The 18,981-nt window shown below is 45.4% G+C and overlaps 1 protein-coding gene across 2 annotated transcripts in view; it reads left to right on the top strand.

Moving 5' to 3' along the window:
• LOC132824791 (dedicator of cytokinesis protein 2-like) overlaps nucleotides 1–18,981 on the top strand; it is a 1,235,709-nt gene that overhangs the window by 207,178 nt on the left and 1,009,550 nt on the right. For both annotated transcript variants that reach the window (XM_060839646.1, XM_060839560.1), the window contains exons 11-12: nucleotides 7,071–7,146; nucleotides 8,872–8,951. In XM_060839646.1, the coding sequence (XP_060695629.1) occupies nucleotides 7,071–7,146; nucleotides 8,872–8,951 (156 nt within the window). The remainder of the gene's footprint in view (nucleotides 1–7,070; nucleotides 7,147–8,871; nucleotides 8,952–18,981) is intronic.

Here is an 18,981-nt window from a genome sequence, read left to right as displayed (position 1 = left end):
GATGTGCGGGCTGGATGGATTAGCCATGGGAAATGCAAGGTGACGGAGATAGGGTGAATCTGGGTGGGATGCTGTTCAGAGGGTCAGTGTGGATTCGATGGGCCAAATGGCCTGCTTCCACACTGTAGGGATTCGATGACTCTACAAGATTATATCTCCATACACGGAGTGTATCATTTGGAGAGGTTTGTGTCAAAAGAAAATTCCAAGACTATCAGAAAAGTGGGATGGATATCTGTCAGAGTCACATTTAAAGATCATGCTTTTCGAAAAGATTCAAACACTTGTGATTTCAGTCTTTGAGAATGATCTTCAACCTCAGTGGCTATTTATGGTAAAGTGCTCTGAAGTTTCTCAGTTGTATTTCAAGCATCAATAAAGTGAATTCAGTGCTGATGTATGAAAAGATTTTATCCACATAAATAACATTTCAATGCCAAAAGAGAAATAAATTCTTCACATTGTATTCCATTTGCCAAATATTTGCGCTTAGATCTCCAAGTTCCCTCGTAGCGCCTTTGCATCCTCCTCACAACTCCCACTTCTACTTCATTTTGTTCCTTCTGCAACTTGGTAATTTGTCATTGATAGAGACTATAAATACCTGACACATTTGTCACTCACAGTGAATAAAACTGTGGACTTTCCAACTGATGCTTACATTGTGAAAATAATGAAAAGTGAAGTAGATAGCCCAAACTCAAATTCCTCTGTTCTCCTGAGTTTCCCCAATGTCCTTGTGCCTGCCCTAGACTTCTAAGGGGGTTGGTTAGCTCAGTTGGTTGGGTGGCTAATTTGTGATGTCGAGTGTTCGATTCCCACATCAGCTCACGTCATCACAAAGGACTCTCCTTCTCAACCTCTCCCTCTCACCTGAAAGGTGGTGACCTTCAGGTTAAACCACCACCAGGTTGTCTCTCTCTAATGAGAAAGCAGCCCTACGGCCCATGCTGTAAATTGCTTTCACTTTAACAGTGGTAGCTATTAGGTGAGGCAGAGGGTCTCCTCCATCACTTTTACCATTGGGCACCCCGACCCCACAAGGTCTGTCCCTACAAATATTCCCTCCCCTCCCAGCCTCTCCTTCAACACTCCTACCCATCACTCGGAGCCTCACCTTTCTTTCTCATCCCAATCTAAGAACACCACACTGATAGTTACATTCTGCGCTGTCTTCTGTAAGGTGTCAGGCTGGTTCCTGACTCGTTCACTGACTCAACTTTTAAACACAGGTCCTGAGGCTGCCAAGGCGTATACTCTGGGGATTGCTTGTCGCTTCGAACACTGCTGAGGCTGCAGGGGGCGAGTGGTCGATCAGGGTGAGGTGGGACATTTTAGAGAACTGAACAACAGAGGGCTGACCTGCATTTGTTGGGATGTGTATGTCACTGACTGTTCGGATAGTGGGAAGGCAACCCACGCCGTCCTGAAATTTCTGGCCTCTTCAGGTCACCTTTTTTCCTTCTAAACCATGGGGAATATAGGCTGAGTCTGCTCAGGGGTGACAACTGGAGATGATGTCAAGTGAAAGCTTGCATTCAACTCTAGACATTGAAATCTACTGACTCTCATCTCACAGCAATGTTGGATCGCTGAGTGATCGCTGGCAGTGAGGGGAAGGTCACACTGGACGAATCAGCCATCTGCGGACTCAGCCTGAAAATGGAAGAGAATCACCCTCATCTGTGAGGGAGCGCCAATGATAAGGAAAAAGGAGGATATCTGGAAGAAAGCTGGGTGGAGAGAGAGGTGGAAGGAGCAGGGATAATAAATCAGAGTGCAGAAACATGGGAGTGAAATCTCAGTTCTCAAAGAGTTTCCTCAGCACAAACACAATACATTGATTCCAGAAACTCTTGAACTGTCTTGTTGAAACATTTAATGAAGCAGAACTTTGCAGGAGGAGTTTTGGAAGGATAAAAGTGGTCATTAGGATGAATGGCACTTGCTGAGCTACATATGACAGCTGTCATATTACAAACCTATTTTGGTAACATGTGGAGGAAATTGATCAAAATCTTGAGATTGTATTTCTTATTTCTACATTGTCCCTACATCACCGATGCTCAGTAGCAGCAGTGTGTACCATCTACACGATGCACTGCAGAAATTCACCAAAGATCCTCAGACAGCACCTTCCAAAACCATGACCACTTCCATCAAGAAGCAGATATGTGGAAAAACCACCACCTTCAAATTCCCCACCAAGCCACTCACCATCCCGACTTGGAAATGTATCACTCTTCCCTCAGTGTTGTTGGGTCAAAATCCTGGAATTCCCTCCCTAACAGCATTACAAGCCCACCTACAGCACACAAAGTGTAACGGTTTAAGGAGGCAGCTCACCATCACTTTCTCAATAGCAACAAGAATGGGCAATAAATGCTACCTGAGCCAGCAATGGTCACATCTCATAAGTGAATAAATAAATAACCCCATATGGCATTACCACTCACTAACCGCTTCAAGCCTTGAGAACCCTCCCTTTATCTGTAAACTCCTCAAACCTTACCCTTGTCCATGTTCTCTGCATCCTGGCCTCTCGCTTCATGTCCTGTGCAGCAGTACAGCAGCTGAGTATCAGGCCTCAGGCTCTGATATTCTCTCCCTGAATTTTCCTACCTCTTTCTCCTACTTTAAGATCATGTTTAAAGGAGAAACCTTTGGCTAAGTTTGTGATCTCCTTCTCGACTCATGGCCAATATTTTTGTCGGAGTTCACTCCTGCAAAGTGAGTCATAGAGAACTACAGTACAGAAGTTCAAACAATCAAATCTGCCCCGTTCAAAAGCAATGGCCTACCTATTCTAATGCCGTTTTCCAGTAGAAAACAGCTTCTTCTTTTCGTGCATTCAGTGTACTCGGACTAGGCATGTAGAATTTTCTGTGATTTTTCTGATCTTTCTGCTGTGGTATGCAATTTTGCTCTCTTATATTAGCTGAACCGAGAATGAAATTTAAATTGAAAATCAGCTGCAACTATTTTACGAGTATGTTGTCAAGAATGGGACATCGATCATAAAAATGTTCCATTCTCTCTCTATCTCTCTCTCTCTCTCTCGCTTTCTTCCTCTCTCTGTATCTACAATGCCATGTAGTAAATTTGCAGAAGGCTAATTGGGAATTACATTAGCAGAACAGAGGCAACGACAAATGGCTTTATATTAAAGCTAGGCCCTTGTGCTTTTAACAGGAGACACATATATATCATGTGATTAAAATTGTATGGTTGATATGAGAGGAACATTCAATCAATGGTTCATTTTCCTTCAATTTTTGCATAGTGCTCACTCTCCCTGTTGACATGGTGTCAAAGAGCAATATTCTTGTCTTCTGAGGTAGAAGTTACTGGGAACAGATGCCACTGCAGAGTCTTGAGAATATAATTAATGACTGACACTCCAATGTAACACTGAGACAGGTGACATTCCTGTCTGCCATCTCAGAGGGAAATGAGGAAGAAGGGTTGCCAATTTCAGACTGAGATAAGGAAGAATTTCGTCTCTGAGTGGTTGAGAGTCTTTGGAAATCCTTGCCACAGAGGGGCATGGTGGCAGAGCCCTTGATCAGTCGGGGAATCAAAGATTGCGGAGAAAGGATGGGTTAGGAAGAATATCGGATTGGCCATGATCTTGTTGACTGGTGGAGCAGGTTTGAGGGGCTGAACAGCCTACACCTGTTCCTTTTTTATTCATGACGAGAGTGTCACTGGGTAAGCTAACATTTATTGTCCATTGTTGATTGCCCACAGGGCAATTAAAAGTCAACCACACAGCACTGTGGTGTCTAGAGTCACATGTAGGCCAGACCAGGTAAAGGTGACAGTTTTGTTCCCCAAAGGACATTCGTGAACCAGATGGATTTTTCTGACAATTGACAATGGATTCGTGGTCACCAGACTTTTCTTGGATTCAAATTCCATTATCTGTTGTGGTGGGAATCGAACCCAGGTCCCAGAACGTTTGCGGGGTCACAGCTGAGTCCTCTTTGTGTTCACATTGGCTGCTGCATTTCTGATGTGAAATCAGCTAACAAGTGAATCACTGCCTGTGGAGTGCTTTGGACTGAGACCATGCAAGGTTCTATAGAAATCACAAGATCTTTTTTCTTCCACCATTCACTCCCCTGTACATTGGACACACAATAATACCACAACACCATTCTGGTCACCCTGCTGTAGTAAGGATGTTGCTAAACAAGAAAGGGTGCATGAAAAAAAATTACATGGATGTTGCCAGGACTGGAGGGTTTGATTATAAAGACAGGCTGGATAAGCGAGAGTGTTTTTCCCTGGAGCATTGGAAACCGAGAGGTGAGTTACAGAGGTTTATAAAATCATGAGGGACATGATAAAGTGAATAGCCAAAGTCTTTCTCCCAGGGTATGGGAGTTCAAAACTGGAAGGCATGGGTTTAAGGTGGGAGGGGAAAGATTTAAAAGGGACCTGAAGGGCAACCTTTTCTTACAGAGAAATATGTATAAGTGGAATGAGCCGCCAGATGAAACGGTAAAGCTGGGTACAGTTACAACATTTAAAAGATATTTAGATTGGCACATGGATAGGAAAGGTTTAGAGGGATATTGGCCAAACACAGACAAATGGGACTAGTTCAGTTTAGGAACTAGCATGGATGAGTCAGGCGGAAGGGTCTGTTTCTGTGCTACCCTATTCCTGAGATGCTGCCTGGCCTGCTGTGCTTTGACCAGCAACACATTTTCAGCTGTGATCTCCAGCATCTGCAGACCTCATTTTTTACTATCTAATTCAATGCTACAGGTTAAACCAGAGGCTGTGACTTGACACAAAGTTTCGAGAGATGCTGTGCTTCATAATATTTTACATGATGAGTAACTCTCAATATGCCCGAAGTCACCAAGATTAATTAATGGGACTCATTGACTGACTTTTTGTTCTCAATTGACAGACCTTTACAACAGATGTAACAGAGCTCCTCCTGTGGGTGATGTGGTAGCTGTACTCAAATCAAAATCTGGCTCTCTTCCTGCCACGTTCCTGAAGGATATTGCATTTTTTTTTTGCAATCTGGAGGCTTCCAAGATTTAAGTACACATTTTCAGATTCCAGCAAAGGGTGAATGGACTGTGGGTTTAATTGCCACCTCCCTCAATACCATGAGCCTAGCTGTTGCTCAGAGGTTTTTGTCTGTAAAGTCAGAACCTGTAGGCTTCCAACTCATGAGCAAGTGTGCTGAGAACAGAACCTAGCAGATGGATGAGTGCTGACTAATTTTTGTTGCAATATTCAATTTGATATCAATTTAAATTTTGCATGAATTTTTAAAATTCATTTTGAATTAATTTAGATTCACGCACTGGTGCTTAAATGTGATATCCAATCTCATTTCTCCATTATGTCTCTAACCCACGACTGTTCACTTTATATTCCTGCTGTTTATTCCTATCCTCAGTCTAACAATGTTGCTTTTATTCATATGCGATTTATCAGCTCTGCTTCGTCCAGATTGCTCTATTCTTTAACCAGAGCTTGATTATCAGTAGTGGAGGTGCCAGTGCAGTGAAAATCTGCATGCAATGCGGGTAGCAGTCTCAATGCAACACAGGGAAGAGAACAAATTTCTCAAGGTTAGCAATCCAAACTAAAACAAAAGCCAGAAAAAAGATTGCCGTTGCTCAGCCACCAGGACACCTCATTCAGCAGTGGCATACTAGGCTAGATGCAATCCCTTCTACCTTTTTTGTCTCATATGTTTGATCTGCAAGAGCACTAACAGTTTTGATGGTTCCCCTTTATGTCCTTGAGAACTTAGTGAGATGGGGGTAGAATCCCTACAGTGTGGAACAACCCTCCAAAGAGGGTCCACCCAGATCTGTTCCCCTACCCTACGACCCCCCATTTACCTCTGACTTAATCTAAGCATCCCTGAACACTATGGGCAATTTAGTGTGGCTAATTCACCTAACCTGTACATCTTCGGATTGTGGGAGGTATCCCACGCAGACATGGGGAGAGCATGCAAACTCCACACATACGCGGTCGCCCAAGGCTGGAATTGAACCTGGGTCCTTGGTGCTATGAGGCAGCAGTACTAACCATTGAGCTACTGTGAGAACTGCTTGCCTGGGCTGGTAATAAATGCTCGAGCCTCATAATATTCTCCGAATGTAAACACAGAAGCCATCTTCAGGCACTCCAATTAAGAGCAGGCAGGTTGGAAACAGGAATGGAGCAGAGATTTATTGAAACACATTTGGTAAGATTTTGAGGAGACTTTCAAGGGTAAGAAGAGGGGTGATATGGCCATGACAGGATTTAGTCTGTAACAGTTAGAGTAAAATCGCAGGCCAGAAAGGGTACAGGATGGGATAGTGTCGGGAATGGACTGAGGTGTAAGGCTGGAATGGTTGGCGTGGGAGGTGATTGAAGGATTTTTAAACCAGGGTACAACTATTGACATTTGGGTGACTAGAGAGTCAGTTAAAATCCAGAAAGGGTGGGGCTGAGGGACAACAAGGACTTCATCACATGAAGTCGAAGCCATGTTTCCCTCATCTCATCGCGACTCACAGCCATATAGAATTTCTCCATGATCAGGCTGACCACTGATTAGCAGCGGGACAGCAGGAGTTCAAAGAGGGTCGTTGATATAGTGGGCAATATCACTGGATTAGAAAGGCAGAGGCTGGTGGATGTGGGTTCATGGCAGATGGTGGAATTTGCAGTCAATCCATTGCCGAGTGTCACAATATCCCATCTGGCTCAGTATTGTCCTTTAAGCTACATGTGACTCCAGACCCACAGCAATATGGTTGACACTTAACTACCCTCTGGGCAATTAGGGACGGACAAAAATTGCTGGCCTAGTCCTCATCCTGCCCTCATCATATGAATGAATTACTCCCCCTGATTGTCACAAAATCTCCGTGGCTACACCAATCAGCTGTGGTATCCCTGTGTGTGGTTGAGTATTGTGTAAAATTCTCCCCCCTCAGCTCAGTTACACAGGGACGGGTTGGGGTGAAGTATTCAATTGGGGAGAGGAATATTAACGCGGCTTAGTCTCATCCAAACATTGCCTTTCTTTCTTGCAGCAATGGACATTACTGACATTTTGAAAGGCAAGGCAGAAAGTGATGAGGACAAACACCATTTTATTCCCTTTCAACAGTAAGTATAGACTTATATTGTCTTGATATTGTCCAGGCAGTTCCTTGTAGTAAACAGAGTCGAGAGTGTGGTGCTGGAAAAGCACAGCATGTCAGGCAGCTTCCAAGGAGCAGGAGCATTGACCTTTCAGGCATGAGCCCTTCATCAAGAATGAGCCATCTAATGAAGGGCTTGATTCTCCTGCTGCTCGGATGCTGCCTGACCTGCTGTGCTTTTTCAGCGTCACATCTTGACTCTGATGTCCAGCATTTGCAGCCCTCACTTTCTCCCTGTAGGAAACACCCCAACAATAATTGGAGCTTTGCTACTTGACTTTTATTTGTGTAATTGCAATTTCTCATTTACAATGTGGAATTAAAAATAACCCACCCAGCATGAGCAATTTAGTGTGGGCAATCCTGCACATCTTTGGACTGTGGGAGGAAACGCTCACAGACTTGGGGAGAATGCACAAACTCCATGCAGACGGTCACCAAGGAACAAGAGATTCGACATTTCGGGCATAAGCTCTTCTTCAGGAATCTGCAGATGCTGGAGATCAGAGCTGAAAATGTGTTGCTGGAAAAGTGCAGCAGGTCAGGCAGTATCCAAGGAACAGGAGAGTCGACATTACGGGCATAAGCCCTTCTTCAGGAATGCCTTCTTCAGGCATATGCCCGAAACATCGAATCTCCTGTTCCTTGGATACTGCCTGACCTGCTGCGCTTTTCCAGCAACACATTTTCAGCTCTGATCTCCAGCATCTGCAGACCTCACTTTCTCCTCCCTGGTGCTGTGAGGCTCACCACTGATCCACCCTATTCTATACAGCTCCAGTGTAACCTTTCTGCTTATTTGATCTGTGCCACAACTGAGAAAGGCAAGCATCCTGTATACCTTCTTAACTACCCCATTCCTGATGAAGGGCTTATGCCCAAAACATCGAATTTCCTATTCCTTGGATGCTGCCTGACCTGCTGTGCTTTAACCAGCAACATATTTTCAACTACCCCATTATCCTGCCCTCTTGAAGCTTTCAAGCATGTGTGGCCAAGCATTCGAAGATTGTTATGTTCCTCTGAGCTTCCTTGTGCCCTGCCATTCATTGATTCCTCCCTTGCTTTGTTATTTCTTCCAAAGTGCGTCACCTCACACTTATCAGGATTAAATTCCACCTGCCGCTGATCTGACCAATTTGTCTATATTTTCCTGTAACCCAACACTATCTTTCTCCCTGTCACCCACCTGGCCAATCATCATGATTGCTCCAATATGTTGGTCAGGATTGTCAGACTGAGGGATTGATTGGATGAATGACCAGCTATGTTCTAACACAGGATTCCGGTGCCGATTGGACTTTTTCTGTTCCTGGCTTCCTCTGGAAGTCAGATCCTGGCCCTCTAATGTGATTGCACTTCTTGCAGCGCCTTGTGCTGGCCGTTAAGATGCAGCTAGCTCTCTCTCTCTCTCACAGGCCCTCAAACGGTCGGCGTGCATAAATGCTCAGAGCAATTTCACGGATGGCTGACCTGTTGCCCTGTCAGGTAACAGGAGGCCTTGATAATCCTCCCTGCGGTACGAGACAGGAATAATGTGGATTGCTTTGGCTTTCTTTTGAAGCTAATGAGTTTGGTCAGTTGTGGCGTTACACCACTCAAGTGACCTCCCGACATGGAATAATATTCCAGAAGTATCTCCTGAAGTTAATTATTTTCAAAATTCTTTTCTTTCCTCCTCTCCCTACAGAGTAGCAGCTGAAAATGATTTCCTTCACACTTTAATCCATAAGGTCGTCGCTGCCAAAGACATAAACCACAAAGGACAAGGTAACATATTCCTTTCAGAGTCTCTCTGCACTTCAGCACAGCAAAGCCATTTTCTTTCTCAAATCCACTTTTATTAATATTTATCTAGGCCCAAGCTATGTTTATCTCAGGGGACTGGGCTTTAGTCTAGTGGTGTTGGAAGTGGCCTGAATGCTGTGGGGGGGTGGTGGCATTGTTCACTGGGATACTTGTGGTCACTCCCATCCATCATGGCCCCCACAGTGTGGCAGAGCCAACTGGGCAAACATGCAGCTTGTTTGTCAAGGTGCACAAGGAATGCGTGACTATTCCTCCTTTGTTGTTCCAGGGGAGATGTGTGTTTGCTGATTAACAGCCAGTATTCCCTGACCGTCCCTCGTTGCCCTCGACCTGAGAGGCAGCGTGGTGGAAGGAAATTATCATTGCTGTGCGTCTGGAGTCACGAGACTTGGCAAGGATGGCGGATTTTTGTCCCTATTACAAAGGGCAGGTTGACATCCCTCTGATAATATTAGAGTGGTGCTGGAAAAGCACAGCAGGCCAGGCAGCATCTGAGGAGCAGGGAAATCGACATTTCAGGCAGAAGCCCTTCATCAGGAAACATCAATTTTCCTGCTCCTCGGATGCTGCCTAACCAGCTCTACTTTTCCAGCACTACTCTAATCTTGACTCTAATCTCCAGCATCTGCAGTATTCACTTTTACTTATCCCTCTGATGATAACAACCGAAACACCCAGAGTAGAGCACCTGGCTTCATCTGATAACGTAGTGTGACAAGGAGTGAAATCCTTACACTCACTTTCCAATTAATAATTTATTTATCTAACTCCAACATTGAACAAATGAACAGATTTCCGAACCAACTGAAGAATTATTCCCTAACTACTAACTATCCCCTAGCTGAATTAAATTCTATTGGTATGCTGTTTCAATAACACAGGTCCCACTTATGTAAATCCACTTAATAGGAACAATAAATTAAGACAGTCTCTCAAGATTCACACAAACTGGATCCTCCCCGATTCTGCTGTCGGGGATAGTTTCTTTGTTATTCTCCTGTTCTGAATGCTTCTCTCTGTCGAATAGTAGTGTCAAGAATATTCGGTAACTGTGCCATGTTCCTTATAGGGGGATGGTGCTTTGTTTTAGAGAGCGTGGAGATTTCTTGTGAGAGCCTGATTTTTCTTTCTCAGATGGTGGATTTGCTCTCAGTTCAGATGGCAGGTGGCTCTCTCTCTCATTTTCAAATGCCTGCATCTTTTATACCTGTGATTACATATTAACTTCTTTACAATTGGTTTGAGGTAATTGAGTCACAGAAAACGAGCATCCAGGTACAGTAGACAAGAAAGTAAGTGAATGGAATGTTGGCTTTAATACCTTAAGTAATAGAATGGAAATGTAAGGAAGCATTGTTGCAAATATACAAGGCATTGGCGAGACCGCACCGGGGAGTATTGTGCACTGTTTTGCTCCTTATTTGAGGAAAGCTTTTAAAGGAACGTCACAATTCTTACCCTCGCGTTTTCCAATTTTGCCACTTTGTTTTTCCACACCAATTTCATGACAGCCCCCAAGGAGCATGGCTGAACTGGATGGGCTTTTACACACCACCATGATAGTTGTCATGGTCACCATTGCTGAGACAGGTTTATGCTTTGCCGGTTTACTCATTAAATGCTGGGATTTGAAGTGGCTGGGGTTTGATTTGCCTCCATTGGCATTGGAGGCAGTTCGGAGGAGGTTCACTCAATTGATCCCTGAAATGAGGGGTTTGTCATATGAAGAGAGATTGAACAGTTTAGGCTGATACATTCTCAAATTTAGAAGAATGAGGGGAGATCAAATTGAGGTTTTCAAGATGATAAAAGGTTTAAACAAAATAGACGTGGAACAGATGCTTTCTCTTGCGGGGCACTCTGGGATGAGAGGTTATAGTCTTAGGATAAGGGGTAGCAAATTTTAAAACAGAGTTGAGGAAAAACTACTTCTCCCAAAGGGTTGGAATCTGTGGAATTTGCTACCCCGAAGTGTGGAGGATGCTGGGACAGTGAGTAAATTTGAGTATGAGTTGGACAGATTTTTAATTGGTAATGGATTGAGGGGTTATGGGGAGAAGGCAGGACAGTGGAGCTGAAGGGCATAACAGACACAATCAAAATGGTCACCATTGACACAATCAAAATGGAGGAGCAGACTCGATGGGCCAAATGGCCTAATTCTGCTCCTCCATCTTTTGAACTTATGAGATTTTAATTTAATTGGTCCTTAGTCTAAAAGTGCTGTTTTGAATTAATTGGCTGAGTTTAAACTGTTGTCTAGGGCCTGCTAACTCAACGGCTTTTTTGATACAATGTGTCCATTCACGCTGCTTGCCCACAGACATTCATTTTTAAATCTCTGAGCATCAAAAAGGCCACCAGCTTTTAAAGGGACGTCACAATGCTTTCCCCCACATTTTGCAATTTTGCTATTTTGTTTTTACACACCAATTTTGTGACTGCCCCCAAGGGGCATGACTGAACTGGATCGGTCTCTCAGGCGGCATGGTGGCTCAATGGTTAGCACTGCTGCCTCACAGCACTGGGAAACCTGGGTTCGATTCCAGCCTCAGGCAAATGTCTGTGCGGACTTTGCACATTCTCCCCGTGCCTGCGTGGGTTTCCTCCCAGTCCAAAGATGTGCAGGCTGTGCTAAATTGCCCAGAGTGGAATCGAGGTAGGGGAGTGGGTCTGGTGGGTTACTTCTCGAAGTGTTGGTGTGGGCTTGTTGGACTGAAGGGCCTGTTTCCACACTGTAGAGATTCTAATTCTAATTCCAATTCACGCACCTCGTGATAGTTGTCACGGTCACATTGCTGAGACAAGTTTATGCTTTGCCAGTTTATTCATTAAATGCTGGGATATGAGCCAATGTGCCCAGAGATTTTGCCTGAGCCTCTGGATTAAGGTGCATCACTGTCTTCCCTGTGTTCACTGTCAAACAACCTCTAACTCTACTTTGAGACAAGATCTGCTATTTGGTTTTTATTTTACAATATGGGTCCAGTTAATGCTGTTTTCAAATCACTGCATGGCGAACGTAGGGTCAGCTGTCCCTAGGACCTCCACCTACACCACTACTACTTAAAAGCCAACCCACCTGGTGTTCAATTGACTTGCCTTTGGTGGACCTGACCTGTGCAGCATTAGTGAAAGCGGTGTGTGGATGACAGAGTCATAGAGTCCTACACCTCGAGACAGGCCCTTTGGCCCAAACTGGCCCATGTCCGTCCACACTAACCCTGTTTCCCTGCAGTTGGCCCATATCCTTCTAAACCTTTACTATCCATGTATTTGTTCAAATTCCTTTTAAATGTTGTTAATGTATCCGCCTCAACCACCTCCACTGGCAGCTCATTCCATATGTGTCCTACCTTCTGTGTGAGATAGTTGCCCCTCAGGTTCCCTTTTGTTCTTTCCCCTCTAACCCTAAACTGATGCCTTCTAGTCCTCCATTCTGGGAAAAAGACTGAATGCATTCACCCCATCTGAGCCTCTCATGGTCTTAGACACCTCTATATGATCCTCCCTGAGTCTCCTATATTCTAAAGAAAAAAGTCCTAGCTTGTCCAACCTCTCCCTATAACTCAGACCATTGAACCTTAACGACATCCTTGTAAATTTCTTCCGCACTCTTTCCAGTTTAGCACATCCTTCCTATAACAAGGTGACCAATACTGAACACAGTGTGGCCTTACCAATATCCTGTCCAACTTCAATCTAATTTCCAATGTTGAGATTTTCAAAAGAGTGGCCCTGGGCTTTGGCAAGGAGGTTGTTTAGGCCTGTCCTGCTTCAGCAGTGGGGTCTAAGGTTGTGCTACCTCTCAGACAGCAGCTTGCTTTGTAATTGGAGTGCGGGCAGTATTGGGTGGAGGAGGAAGATAGTTCTCCGGTGAAGGCCTGATCCACCACGGATCTTTACTAAGCAACACTCCTTTCTTGGACTCAACCAGGAGCAGTGTCCAAGGCCTCATGGATTTCACTAAAGAACTGGTCACTGGATTGTTCCAACTCCTGCAAGCCCTTGCAGCCTGCTGATGATGGCACTGCTGATCATTGCTGCCCTAGATTTCTCAATCTGCCCATCTATCCAGAAATGAGAGCCCATGGCATCAGCAGAACCTCTCAAATCCCCATCTGTCACCAGAAGGGAACTTTATCCCCATCAGAATAATCAGAGAGAGGTTCATGGGTTCATCAGGCTGGTGGGATTCCCATTGATGCAGGTTGTCATTTATCGCAGCTCGATGTTAACGACAGGTATGTTCCGGTTTTTTTTTAGATTAGACTTACAGTGTGGAAACAGGCCCTTCGGCCCAACAAGTCCACACTGACCCGCCGAAGCGCAACCCACCCATACCCCTACATTTACCCCTTACCTAACACTACGGGCAATTTAGCTTGGCCAATTCACCTGACCCGCACATCTTTGGACTGTGGGAGGAAACCGGAGCACCCGGAGGAAACCCACGCAGACACGGGGAGAACGTGCAAACTCCACACAGTCAGTCGCCTGAGTCGGGAATTGAACCCGGGTCTACAGGCGCTGTGAGGCAGCAGTGCTAACCACTGTGCCACCGTGCCGCCCACTTAGATTAGATTCCCTACAGCGTGGAAACAGGCTGTTCAGCCCAACCAGTCCACACTGACCCTCCGAAGAGTAACCCATCCAGACCCATTTCCCTCTGACTAATGCACTCAACACTACGGCAATTTAGCACGGCCAATTCACCTGACCTACACATCTTTGGAGTGTGGGAGGAAACCGGAGCACCCGGAGGAAACCCACGCAGACACGGGGAGAACATGCAAACTCCATACAGACAATTCCCCAAGGCTAGAATTGAACCTGGGACCCTGGTGCTGTGAGGCAGCAGTGCTAACCACTGTGCTAGCAGTTTAGCTGCTCCCCTCGTAAATGTGACTCTGTGACTCGAGGATCTTCTGAGTTAATGTCCATTCACCTGGCAGCAGCTGAAATGCATTCAACCTTGTGACCTTCAGCCATGTCTGTAATCGTCTTGCCACCACAAGAAGCAGAAGCTAACAGTCATCGAGCCCATGGCCGCACTCGAGCACCTGACCACATTAGTTTGACAGCCCCATCAGCAACACAGAATGTCAGAGTGCAAACCTTCAACTCCCAGAGCAAGTGATCTACCACCTGCAAATCCCCGTCTTGTACTCACGAGACCACGTTGGGCACTCAGACTCACCAGAAGGCACCTTGAGTGGAGGGGTGGGAGGATAAGAAGGTAGGGAGGAGATAAGGAAGTGACGCCCTTTGCTCCAGACCCACCATTTGTGAGGAGGGACAGAGCCACCAGTTTCTAAGATGTTATCCCAATGTCACAGTCATTCCTCAAGCCCGTATCTTCTAGTTCATTTGGTACAGGCCATCTCAGTGTGGCCATAGTTCAGAAATAGAATTCATCCAACAATGAAACCACTTCAGACCAACGTTACCCACACAGATCTTTCATGTATGCAAACCTGAACTCATAGAATCATAGAATCCCTATAGTGTGGAAACAGGTCATTTGACCCATCGAGTCCACACCGACCCCATGAAGAGCATCCCACCCTGACCTATATCCCTATTCTATCCCTGTGACCCTGCATTTCCATGGTTAATGTACCTAACTTACATATCCCTGGACTCTATGAGCAATCTGGCATGGCCAATCCACCTAACCTGCACATCTTTGGACTGCAGGAGGAAACAAGAGCACCCAGAGGAAACCCATATTGAACTGTTGGGTTTTCTGCCTTACCTTCAGAATTATTATTATAGAATCCCCACTGAGTGGAAATAGGCCCTTTGGCCCTGGAAATCCACACCAACCCTCTGAAGAGTAACCCACTAAACCCATTTCCCTACCCTATTATCCCACATTCCCTGGCTAATGCACCTAACCTACATATCCCTGAACACAATGGGCAATTTAGGATGACCAATTCACCTAACCTGCACAACTTGGGTTTGTGGGAGGAAACTGGAGCACCAGAGGAAACCCACACAGACACAGGGAGAATGTGCAAACTCCACACAGCCAATAGCCCGAGGTGGGAATTAAACAAGGGTCCCTGGCTGTGTGGCAACAGTGCTAACCACTGAGCCACCATGCCACCTTTCTTAGTGCAGACAGTGAGCATTTGTAGAAGAAGGAATGTTGTCCTTCTGAGATGGTACAGCAGGATTAGATTAGATTAGACTTACAGTGTGGAAACAGGCCCTTCGGCCCAACAAGTCCACACCAACCCGCCGAAGCGCAACCCACCCATACCCCTACATTTACCCCTTACCTAACACTACGGGCGATTTAGCTTGGCCAATTCACCTGACCCGCACATCTTTGGACTGTGGGAGGAAACCGGAGCACCCGGAGGAAACCCACGCAGACACGGGGAGAACGTGCAAACTCCACACAGTCAGTCGCCTGAGTCGGGAATTGAACCCGGGTCTACAGGCGCTGTGAGGCAGCAATGCTAACCACTGTGCCACCGTGCCGCCCATGGTATGCTGCAGAGCCACTGCTGTCCCCTTGGCAGTGCCCTGGTTATTTGAGGGAGTCAGTTTGCTCAGTTAGCCGGACAGCTGGTTGATGGCGCAGAGTGATGTCAACAATATGGGTTCAGTTCCCACGCCAACTGAGATAACCATGAAGATTTCTCCCCCTCGCCTGAGGAGTGGTGATCCTCAGGCTAACCCACCACCTCTGTGATAAGAGAGCAGCCCTCTGGTCTGGTAAGACAATGGCGACTTTATTTTTTTGACCCATTGGAGGAGTAAATTACTGTGGGTTACTGTGAGAGTCCACGATTCCCTTTAAACATTGACATAGTGGCAGGAACGAGAGTTTGCATGCCCATAAATTATGTTTTTTGTGGGTGCAAGCATGGCAGAATCTTGTGCCCATCCATTGGATGGGTTTGGCACCAGGGACGGGAGTATGGTAATTGGCAACCCCACCATTTTCCTTCATATGTTCCAATTAAGTCAACGGTGAGAAGGCCAGTGGTGAGCTTTCCCTGCCTGCTATCAATTCAGGCCCTTAGCTGGGTTGTCAATGCACCTGTATGGAGAAGTTGAATAGGCTGGGGCTGCTTTCCCTGGACTCTTGGAGGCTGAGGGGTGGCCCTACAGAAGTTTATAAAATCATGAGTGACATGGATTGGGTAAATAGCCGAGGTCTTTTCCCCAGGGTGGTAGAGTCCAAAACTAGAGGGCATAGGTTTAGGGTGAGAGGGGAAAAATATAAAAGGGACCACAAGGGAAACGTTTTCACGCAGAGGGTGGTATGCGTTTGGAATGAGCTGCCAGAGGGAGTGGTGGAGGCTGGTACAATTACAATGTTTAAAAGGCATCAGAATGGGTATATAAATAGGAAGGGTTTGGAGGGATATGGGCCAGGCGCTGGCAGGTGGGACGAGATTGGCTTGGGATATCTGGTCGGCATGGACGGGTTGGACTGAAGGGTCTGCTTCCGTACTGTATACCTCTATGACTCTAGAGGCATGGGGAGACTAATCAATGCAGAGAACGGACTGTAACATCTCGCTGATCAAACACTGCCAGAAAGTCCTTCAAAACTCTGTCTTTCTTAAAAAGACATTTTAACTCTTTTCCTTCCAAGACTGAGACCCAGCCAACAGCAACACACAACTGACTTAAAGTCCTCAGGCACAGTGTTCACTAAAACATGCACATCTTGACAGAACCTCCTTTTATCTTCCACCAACATTACCTTCAAGAAATAGAAGTAGCTGCAGTAATTCATTCTGGATCTGGTCTCGATCGTCTTTGACATGCCTGTACTGTACCACTGGACTCTTTAATCACTGCTACTGAGTTTGGATATCTCTGTCACCATTATAAAGCCTTGACCACTGTTAGCCTGTCCAGAAATGTTGGTTTCAGTTTTGGTTTCCTTTGAAACTGGGAGGCTTAGAGTCCTTTCTTAGTTTCCTTTTTTCAGTTGTCCTTTCCACTTTCAGTTTCCACTTTCAGTGAAAGCACAGAGGGAGTTTTTTTTTAAAAAAGGCTCTTGCGTTTTCAAGTGTTGCCTCATTCTTTTATCATGATTTAAATTGAAATAGTTATTTATATTTAAAGTTCTCATCTTTGTGATTTAAATCCCTCTGAAGGCATTGTCTTTCTCTATCTCTGTAACCTCCTTCAATTGTTAGTGGAAAGAGAATGATCTTTTAGGTTTTAAAGATATCAAAGGATAGAGCAGGAAAGTGATGTAGAAGCTCATTTGGTTGAATGATGGAACAGGCTTGAGGGACTGAATGGCCTCTTCTTGCTTCTATTTTGTATGTTGTGATGAAAAACTCCAACAGCTCTGACCTATTGTGCATCCCTCTTTATTTTTAATTTCCCTGCCCTTCCAACTGGACAGAACAAGCAGTTTTTAAACCAACTAGTCACCTGCTTCCTCTGCATATTTCTAGCAAGTGTGGGGTGCCGGAAATGTCATGATCATAACCAAGATGGCCTCCGGTATGACACCCTCCACAATCACTGGAAGCCATTTTGGTCCTCAAATGGTGCCCATAGCGCCCAAATGCGGGGCATCGCTGAGCCCAATTTCAGGCCTCCTGCTCTTTGCTTGAATTAAAAACAAATTTGAAACCCAGCCTTGCTCAAGGATACTCTATCAAGGCAGGCTTTACACTCCAGGAATCTTTAGATGAAATAGAGGTCAGAAGGTCAAACACCAACTTTTATTGGCACGCATCCATTTCTAATGCTCACTCTATCTTACAGTGAGCCCAAATTTGCCCAGAGCTATTTCAATTATTTTTCGGCCCATTAGCGTCAAATGAGAGAACACTTTGTGCTAGAGAATCATGTCATTGCCCAAACTCATTCCACCGATGTTATTTATCTGCGGTAATGAGGCAGGAGGCCATCACTCTTTCTGTCATGGGAGCATAAAATGGCTATTCAGCCCACTCTGTACATCCTAGCCACAATGAGCCATGTCGCAAACTCGTTCAGCTAAGGAAATGTTAGTCAGTGAGATTGAAAGATATCTCAAAGCTATAATATTAATTCTGCAAAACTCCTACAGGCACAGGGTTAACTTAATCATAGAATCCCTGCAGTGTGAAAGCAGGCTATTTGACCCATCAAGTCTACACTGAGACTCTGAAGAACATCCCATCCAGACCCCCCCCCTCCCCCCTCTTATCCCTGTAACCCTGCATATCCCATGGCTAATTCACCTAGCCTCCACATTCCTGGACACTATGTGCAACTTAGCACGGCCAATCCACCCTAACCTGTACATTTTTGGACTGTGGGTGGAAGCTAGTGCAGAGGAAACCCACACAGACACAGGGAGCAAGCCTACACAGACACTGGGAGAATGCCCACGCAGACGGTTGCGCAAGGGGGGAATTGAACCCTGGTCCCTGGGGCTGTGACCGCTGAGAGAGCCATATTGGATCCAAATATTCACTCTGCTTTTCTGTCTCCACAGATGCTGTGGAGAGAGCATCTGTGGAGACCTGTTTATTTGTCTAGCATTTTCTGTGTTGATAGTAGAATGTCAGTGCCAGTAAGAGTGAACAAAAAACTCACGGGTTATTGGAAAAACTATCAGGTTCATTAATGCTATTTCGGGAAGAGAAGCTGTCTTAGCCGTATCTGACTCCAACCACAGAGCCATGTATGTCGGTGTATTCAAAAAGGAGGATTGTCATCTCCTTCTCAAGAAAATTTCAGGATGACCATCAAATGTTGTATTTGTCAACAACAACTGACGACTTGTGAATGAATAGCATAAATTCAACATGAGCTACAGGGAGAGGCTGAATAGGCTGGGGCTGTTTTTCCTGGAGCATTGGAGGCTGAGGGGTGTCCTTATTGAGGTTTACAAACTCATGAGGGGCATGGATACAGTGAAAAGACAAGGTATTTTCCCCAGGGTGTGGTAGTATAGAGCTAGAGGGCATAGGTTTAGGGTGAAAGGTGAAATATTTAAAAGGGACCTATG

The sequence above is a fragment of the Hemiscyllium ocellatum genome, chromosome 1, assembly GCF_020745735.1.
Source record: "Hemiscyllium ocellatum isolate sHemOce1 chromosome 1, sHemOce1.pat.X.cur, whole genome shotgun sequence".
In the NCBI taxonomy this organism is placed as follows: Eukaryota; Metazoa; Chordata; class Chondrichthyes; order Orectolobiformes; family Hemiscylliidae; genus Hemiscyllium; species Hemiscyllium ocellatum.
Note: the sequence above shows the minus strand (reverse complement) of the source record. Positions and strands in the feature narration are given on the sequence as shown.